We start from the raw sequence: 8,698 nt of genomic DNA, 5'->3' as shown, positions 1-8,698 counted from the left end.
CCTTGCACACGGGTTGCACCCCACCCCCCGCATCAGAGGCGCCGGATTCTGGGATGCGGCGCGCACAGGTGACCCCTCCATCTGCCGCACAGGACCCCGGGGTGCCTCGCATCTAGTTGCAGCCCCCGCATCAGAGGCGCGGGATTCTGGGATGCGGCGCGCACAGGTGACCCCTCCATCCGCGGCACAGGACCCCGGGGTGCCTCGCACCTAGGTGCACCCCCTCGTTGTCCCCGCAGCTTCCCCCCTCCCCCACCCCGGGTTCTCCCCTCCATCCTGCGCGCGGGAACCCGGGAGCCATGGCAACAGAGGCTCCTGCAGCCCCGGGGTCGCCGCGGGGCTGAGCTCGCCCGGGCCGGGGGCTTGGCACCATGGACTCGTGGGACGCGGGGCTGGCGGGGCTGCTGGCGGCCACCATGGGCGTGTCGCTGCTGGCCAACGCGCTGGTTCTGCTGTGTCTGCTGCACAGCGCGCACATCCGCCGCCAGGCGCCCGCGCTCTTCACGCTCAACCTGACGTGCGGGAACCTGCTGTGCACGGTGCTCAACATGCCCCTGACGCTGGCCGGCCTGGTGGCGCGCCGCCAGCCCGCGGGGGACCGCCTGTGCCTCCTGGCCGCCTTCCTGGACACCTTCCTGGCCGCCAACTCCATGCTGAGCATGGCGGCGCTGAGCCTGGACCGCTGGCTGGCCGTGGTGTTCCCGCTGCGCTACCGGGCGCGCGTGCGGCTGCGGGACGCGGCGCTGGTGGTGGGCTACACCTGGCTGCACGCGCTGGCCTTCCCCGCCGCGGCGCTCGGCCGCTCCTGGCTCGGCTTCCACCGGCTCTACGCGTCCTGCACGCTGTGCAGCCGGCGGCCCGACCCCGACGAGCACCTGCGCTTCGCCGCCTTCACCGGCACCTTCCACGCGCTCAGCTTCCTGCTGGCGCTCGTCGTGCTGTGCTGCACCTACCTCAAGGTGCTCAGGGTGGCCCGCTCCCACTGCAAGCGCATCGACGTCATCACCATGCAGACGCTCGTGCTGCTGGTGGACATTCACCCCAGGTGAGGACCCGCGCCGGGAAGGGAAGGCAGGGGAAGGAGGCCCTAGGGCTGGGGCATCAGCTGCAGGGTTCCCACTTGCCCCCCCCCCCCATAAAAAAAGTGTGAGTGTGGCAGTGTATACGCTGCCTAGGGCATCGGCCACAAGGCATGGACAGAGAACTTGCGGGTATGGTGTTCACTTTCTGAAAAGTTTTTTTTTTCTTATTTATTTTTATTGCCACCAGGCTGGGGCTCCGTATCAGCACTACAAATCCACTGCTCCTGGTGTCCCTTTCTTTCTATATTTCTATTGATAGGACAGAGAGAAATCCAGAGAGGTGAGAGACATGGGGGGAGGGAACAAACTCCTGCAGACCTGCTTCACTGGAGTGGGAGCTTGAACCAAGGTAACTGGGATGGCTTCCCACACAAACTCTGGTATCCAATTTCAAGGCCTGAGGGGAGTCCTGGAACCTGGACCGGGCTGAATAACTTTATTTATTTATTTATTTATTTACTTTATTTATCTACTTTAACAGAACAGAGAGAGACTGAAATGGAGGGGGAGACAGAGAGGAAGAAAGAAATGGAGAGATACCTGCAGCACTGTTTTCACCGTTTGTGAAGCTTTCTCCCTGTAGCTAGGGACTGGGAACTTGAACCTAAGTTCTTGTGCACGGTAACACACACACTTAATCAGTTGTGCCACAGCCTGGCCCTTTGATGAAGGACTTTAAAAAGTTCTTACGAGGCTGAGGAGCCTGGCCCAGCAGCTCAGGGGGCCTGCTGCTCTCTCAGACCTGGTCTTTCTGTGGGGGTCTCTATCGCTTGGTCGTGTGTGTGTGTGTGTGTGTGTGTGTCTTCTCCATGTGCACTTGCCTCGTGAGGTCTTAGCAGAATGTCTGAAGGGCTTCCAGCATGGGAATGAGCATGGGAAGGGTACTACTGTCCCTTGTCACTGGACTTGGCCTCTGCAGAAGGACAGTGTCACCAGAGCAGCTCCCAGGACAAACAGCTGTATCTCCACCACCTCCTCCCTTCTTTGAATATAGTTTCCTAGGAAGGGGCAGCCCAATACAGGAGTTCCCCGTCCCCAATCACTCCAGCCTCAGGGACCCTGCTACCAGGAGCCTCTGGGAAGGAGCTGTCCTGAGCTCACCTCCACTTCCCTTCCTGGAATAAGACACGGAGGAGGGGACCATGCAAGGTGGCTCTGGGGATGCTGTTTCATGTTTTGTCACCAGCAAAGAAAGACAGGGTCCTCCTCTGTTTTCTTGAGTCCTGGGCCAAAGGGTCTTGGCATTCAGACAGCATGAGACTGAGGCAGAGAAAATACTGAGATGTGTGAGAGTCTGTGCTGAGTCCTCCTCCTCCACGCCCCACCAAAGAGGCTCATTGGCCGGGGTGTGAATCTGAGTTTTTCCTCCCTGAGCAATACAAAAAGAGAGGTCCTAGGACTTCACTCCATCCCCACCCACCCCCACCATCACTTAGTCGAGCCCCCCAAGCTTCCCATCCCAGAAGCAGGTATAGAAAGCACAGGCAGAGGGGTGTGTGTACACACCAGTGACTCACTGTGCCCCTGAACCCCTCGTGGCCACTAAGGAAATGACTCTGCTGCCCCCTTGCCCCTCCCCAGGGTTGTGGGGTGACCTCCCCTTAGAAGGTGTACCGCCCCTCCAGTGCAGGGTTACACAGCTCTGCTTGCTGGGAGGCGGGGTGTCAGTGCTGGACTTGGAGGAGCTCTGAGAACAGCCATCTGTCACAAAGAGTGGAGTGGCCATGGGCTGCTGTCTGTCTAGACCAGAGCACAGCCCATCCAGTCTTCCTCCAGCTTCCAGAAGAGGAGGGAGAGGGGGACCATGGCTTCTGATCTGCCCACGTGGGACACAGGACCATCCCTGCTGAGTAAATCTCTTGGCTGCTCCAGACCAGGCACTGCAGAGGGCTCCCGGCCAGGGGCTGCTGGGAACACATTGACTTCTTCCCTTGCCCTCCAGCCCTTCCCCGGGCCGCTCTTGATCTCTTCAGAACCCCAGGATGCTTTGGAGGACCCCCATTCCCACTGCCATGGGACCCCTACAGAGAGGAGCCACACCACTCTGCCAGGGAGATGGTTAGGGCTCCCCAGTGCCCTCCCCAGTCAGACACCCCCCACTGACCCGGGGCTGACCTGGCCTGGAGAATCACAGTGAGGGCATATGAGAACACAGCCCTCCTGTCGACACAGCCTGTCTTTCCCCAGAGAGACACGAGCTTCCTGATAGCTGAAGTGCAAGTGAAAATGTGTGGAGCTCGCTGAAAATGTGGCTGAGCTTCCTCACTGTCTTGGGTTTGAGGATGCCAGCCCTCCAGGGCCAGTTTGGGGCTGAGGTTCAGGGGGCCTGGGAGTGCTGGGCAGAATGTCTTCATCCAGGCAGCTGGGGGGGGGGGGCAGGTGGAGTGTTCGTTCCTTAGGCGTTCAGCAGGGGTCACACTGGCAGCCTGCAGAAGGACTTGGTTAAAGGCGCCCCCCTTTCAGGTCCCTGGGGCCCGGGCTGCTCCTTCTCAGCGGCTCCCTGCTGCCACTGCCTCTTCCCAGATTAGTTAAGTGGCCCATGGTGGGCTACACACCTAGGCTTCAACTACCCCCCAGAGGTCTGGACCCTCTGACCTAAGGGATCTGAGAAGTGTCCCCTCCCACACAGCCTCACCTGTGATGGCTTCTCCATGTGCTAAGTCCACAAAGTGATTACACCAGCTGCCCATCTGGCTCCCCCCCTCTGTTTGGTGTCCTGGGCCCAGCTCTGGCCATTTAGAGGGAGAGCCTAGCTGTCAGGTGACTTGGAGACATGGAGAGCTAGTGTGTGTGTGTGTGTGGGGGGTGTCCAAGCATAGGGATGGCAGCCCTGAGCTCTGAAGTCCAGCCAAGGCTGAATGTCTTCCAGGAAGGAATTTCAAGTACCCTCGTCCTTGTCCTGAGGACTCTGCAGAGACTGGCAGAGTGCCCCCCAGAAGCGCATCAGGGCGGGAGCACGGTGGACAGAATGAGCCCTGCAGAGACTACCTGGGGGAGCCTGAGAGGGTGCTCACCCCAACACAGCCTCCTGCCAACAGAGCTAAGGAATGACTCCTGGAACCAAGGGGGCACTGCCAGAGTTTCCCAGCCCCACCTGCAGGAGAGTCCAAGGAAGATGCCCATGTGTGTCCTCTTTCTCTCTTCCTCCCTCCTACCCTTTCTCTTCTCCCCCCACCCCCCCGCCCACTACTACTGATCTCTGGCACACAGTGATGCCAGGAATTGAACCTTGGACCCTTGCAGGCAAGTCCTGTGCACTGCCACTGAGATCTCTCCCCAGAGTCTTAGGAATTCCACATTCCAGGCATGCAGAGCTCCTTCGCCAAGCAGGGTGTGAGTGGTGCTTCCTTAACCCTCTGCCTCCCACAGAGAGAGACATGGAGCTCTCAGTGCCCAGGGACAGAGATGGGGACTTTCCTGGCTGCTGTGAGGGCAGAGCTGCTCATGCCAGCCTGACCCTGGGGCCCAGGCCTGTGCCCACCCTCTGTCAGCTTATCCTTGTCTGATGTATTATTCCACTAAAAGCCAGAGGCCTCTGGACCAGGGGCTCAGAATAGAGCGCAGCCCTCAGGCTGTGGCCTGCACATTGCTTGGCTATTTTGTGGGGTATCAGTGGGGCCTGGGGTGAACACCCCAGATGTTGGAGTCAACAGACCTGGAGTGAGTCCTGGTTCTATTCCAAATGCACTGGGTGACCTTGGGGTTGATTGAACCACACAGACCCTGGGTGTTCTCCTCTGAAGACCAAGGTGGGAGGGTGGAGGTGGTATGACAGTGATCGCAGAGAGATTTGAGGACTCTGGTATTCAGGGAGCAAGCAGGCTGCCCCTTAATCAGACTATGACAAACAGGAGGATTTGCTCCTCCCAGTCCAGGGACTAGCCTCCCTCCTCTTTCAGGTCACCTGGTTATCACTGGGAAGCTGGGGAGCCCCAAGCAGAAGAGATGGGGGAGGTTTTCTGTTGGTTTTTGCAGGAGGCTGGCAGAAGCAGCCGTGTTATTCCTAGTGCAGCATGTGGGCCCAGGAGCTGGTTGCTGGGTGCTAATCCCACCGGCACGTCTCTCTCTGGGCAAGCAGGGCCTTAGCATCTCTGAGCCTCAGCTTCCCTGTCTGTGAGCTGGGTTGAGAATTCTGGGGGCCAGGTCATAACACACCCAGTTGAGTGCACACATCACCATGCACAAGTACCCGGGTTCGAGCCCCCACTCCCCACCTGCAAGTGGATGTGGATGTTTCACAAGTGATGAAGCAACTCCTGCAAGTATCTCTTTCTGTCTTTGCTCACCTTCTCTCTTAGTTTCTTTCTGTCCTGCCTGATAAAAAGAAAGGAATTGGCTGGCTGGTGGCATACCTCCTTGAATGTACATGCTACAGTGCACAAGGACCCAGGTTCAAGCCCCCAGTCCCCACCTGCAGGGGGAAAGCTTTGCGAGTGGTGAAGCAGGACTGCAGGTGTCTCTCTGTCTCTCTCCCTCTCAGTCTCCCCCTTCCTCTCAATTTCTGACTGTCTCTATCCTATAAATAAATAAAGATAACAAAAAAGAAAGAAAAAGGGAGGAGAGAGAGAGAAAGAAAAAGAGAGGGAATTCTGCAGTGGAAGGGTGATATGAGCTCCTAAGAAGCTCAGGGCACAGCACCCAGTCAGTCTGTCTCAACATGGACACACGGCCTTGCCAGGTCAGTAGCACAGGTGTCTTGGGAACTACTGAGGCCAGGACACTGCACCCTTGGGCCCTGGACAGCCCTCACTCTGTCCCTCTCCCACAGACACAGAGCTTTGGACGTGGGGCTGAGCCCTGTGAGTCTGTCATTCACGGCAGTGGCAGAGTGGCCGTCATTGAGGAAGCAGGTGGGGGTGGCTCGGGACCTTGGGCAGTATCTGTGGGATGCTTACTCCAAGATGCACTGGGTCCTATGTTTTTACCTTTCTTATGCTCGTGACTCGTCCTAGGCCCCTAGGAGGTGGGTTCTCTTATTCCCTCACTTTCAGAGATGAGAGAGCACAGAGAGAACATGTCACTTGTCTAAGACCTCACAGCAACCAAGTGGTAAAACCTGGATTTGAACCCAGAAGTCTGGTTCTGCTACAGGCTGCTGTCACTATAGAAAACCTCAGGCCACTGGAAACTTGTGGGCCTTGGGTCCAGCAACAAACCTGCTTTGTATGTTAGGCAAAAATGTCTCATTAAAAATGTCTCGGGCCAGAGAGGTAGCTCACCGGGTTGGGAACCGTACCTTGTTAATGTGCATGGCCCCAGCACCACATGGCAGGTGTCATAACACTGGAGGAAGCTCCAGAGTTTTGGTGTCTCTCCTTTTTTAAAAAAATATTTATTTATTTATTTCCTTTGTTGCCCTTGTTTTTTTTTTAACCAGAGCACCGTTAAATTCTGGCTTATGGTGGTGCGGGGGGTTGAACCTGGGACTTTGGAGCCTCAGGCATGAGAGTCTGTTTGCATGACCATTATGCTATCTACCCCCACCCTGCCCTTGTTTTTTTATTGTTGTAGTTATTATTGTTGTTGTTATTGATGTCATTATTGGATAGGACAGAGAGAAATGGAGAGAGGAGGGGAAGACAGAGACGGGGAGAGAAAGACAGACACCTGCAGACCTGCTTCACCGCCTGGGAAGCGACTCCCCTGCAGGTGGGGAGCCGGGGGCTCAAACTGGGATCCTTACACGGGTCCTTGTGCTTTGTGCCACCATCGCTTAAAACGCTGCTCTACCGCCCGACTCCCAATGTCTCTCCTTTTTTCTCTCTGTCTCTATCTGAATAAAAAGTAGTCCACAGTGGTGAGAGATCCTGGTTCTGCAAAAGAAAATAACAATTTTTTAAATCTGTTTAACTGGCTAGAGAGATGGCACAATGGAAAAATACAGAATTTATATTTTCATGGGGTTCCAAGTTTGATCCCCAACACCAAATAAGACAGTGCTGCTGCCCCTCTTTGCCTGCCTCAGCCCCCTTTTCTCCCACTAAAGAATTAAATCTGGAGACCAGGCAGTGAATGGCACGCCTGGTTAGCACACGTTACCATGCACAAAAACTGGGGTTCAAATCTCTGGCCCTCACCTGCAGCTGGGAAGCTTCATAAATGGTGAAGCAGTGCTGCAGGTTTCTCTCTCTCTCTCTCTTTCTCTTTCTCTCTCCCCTCCCTCCCTCTCTCTCTTTCCCTCTCCCCTCCTCCTCCTCCTCCTCCTCTCCTTACTTCCCTCCCCTCTCAATTTCTCTGTCTTAACAAATGAGAAGAAAAAAAAATGGCCACCAGGAGCACTAGAGCAAACACCAGGGATAATCTTGGTGGTGGAAAAAAAATAATAAATCTAAAAAGAAAGAAAGAAAAAAAAAAAAACAGATGTCTACAATCCTCTCTCTCCTTCAAACCCACACTAGGCAAACGACTGAATCTCGTCTCCCACGGCATTTTCAAAGGGCTCCTCATTGATGTATCCCACACAGACTTAGCAGGTGTCATGCAGATATGGACTTAAGGCTTTGGGCCCCCAACTCTGACCCCTGAAAGAAATCTCATGTCTGCACAGAGCCTGAGACTGAATTTTCCTGCTGCTCAAAGCTTGGTAGAACAAATGGTGTTAATTTGCACATGTTTTTCCCCCACATCAAGCAGCAGCGTTGATGGCTCTGGCCTTTCAGGGTCCATTTTGTCCTGTTAGCTTCATGAAATAAATTTTCAGGTTTCTCCTTCAGAAGATCGCTGGAGCTCTTTGTTTACAGTGGTTTTAAATGTTCTCTGAAACCCCTCTGCTTGGGGAAGGGTTGCCTGGTTGGTGGGGGAGGGTAGAGCAAAGGGGGTGGGGGGCAGTGCTCCCCGGGAGACAGCTGAGTCCTTAGTGGGGACTCCAGGTCCATTCTCGGGGCAGGAGGGGAAGCTCCCCACTCCCCAGGAGCTTGGTAGTTGGGGGACCCTCCCTGTCCTCGCCAAACAGTGATTAACTCTAGCAGGAACTGTGATGGCATCCATCCCCACTAGGGAACACAAGAACCATATTCAGAGAGGTCTAGTGACTGCTTAGGGCCACACGGCTGGAAAGCACAGCTAGGGCGGGAGTCAGAACTCTGGTCCTTGGGCTCGCGTGGTGGTGGGTGCACCTGGCTGAGAGGACCCAGGTTGAAAGGACCCAGATTCAAGTCTCTGGTCCTCACCTGCAGGGGGGAAGCTTCATGAGTGGTGAAGCAGTGCTGCAGGTGTCTCTCTCATTCTCCACCTTACCTCTTGATTTCTCTCTGTCTCTATCCAAAATAAATAGAATAAATTATTTTTAAAAAAAAAAGAGCTCTGGTGTACACCAGCATGATTTTAAAGTCTCTGGGAGGGCAGAGGAGACAACATAATGGTCTGCAAAAGACTTTCATCCAAGGTCCCAGGCTCAACCCCAGCACCATTGCAAGCCAGAACTGAGTAATGCTCTGGTCTTCCTCTCTGTGTCTTCCTCTCTGTGTGTCTCTCTTTCATTAAAATAAAATCAAGGGGGCCGGGCAGTGGTGCACCTGGTTAAACACAGGTATCACTATACACAAGGATCCGGGTTCAAGCCCCTGGTCCCCACCTGCAGGGGATCCACTCTTTCTCACTCTTTCTCTGTCTCCCTC

General features: G+C 55.3%; 1 protein-coding gene across 1 annotated transcript in view; it reads left to right on the top strand.

Moving 5' to 3' along the window:
• Positions 1 to 261: 261 nt before the first annotated feature.
• The window catches only part of GPR26 (G protein-coupled receptor 26), a 29,522-nt gene continuing 21,085 nt past the window's right edge, over positions 262 to 8,698 (top strand). Inside the window, exon 1 of the mRNA XM_007519662.3 lies at positions 262 to 1,045. Coding sequence (XP_007519724.1) covers positions 372 to 1,045 — 674 coding nt within the window. The 5' untranslated portion in view covers positions 262 to 371. The remainder of the gene's footprint in view (positions 1,046 to 8,698) is intronic.

The sequence above is a fragment of the Erinaceus europaeus genome, chromosome 14 (genome assembly GCF_950295315.1).
Source record: "Erinaceus europaeus chromosome 14, mEriEur2.1, whole genome shotgun sequence".
Classification (NCBI taxonomy): Eukaryota; Metazoa; Chordata; class Mammalia; order Eulipotyphla; family Erinaceidae; genus Erinaceus; species Erinaceus europaeus.
The sequence above is the reverse complement of the archived record's forward strand: the minus strand, read 5'-3'. Positions and strand labels throughout refer to the sequence as shown.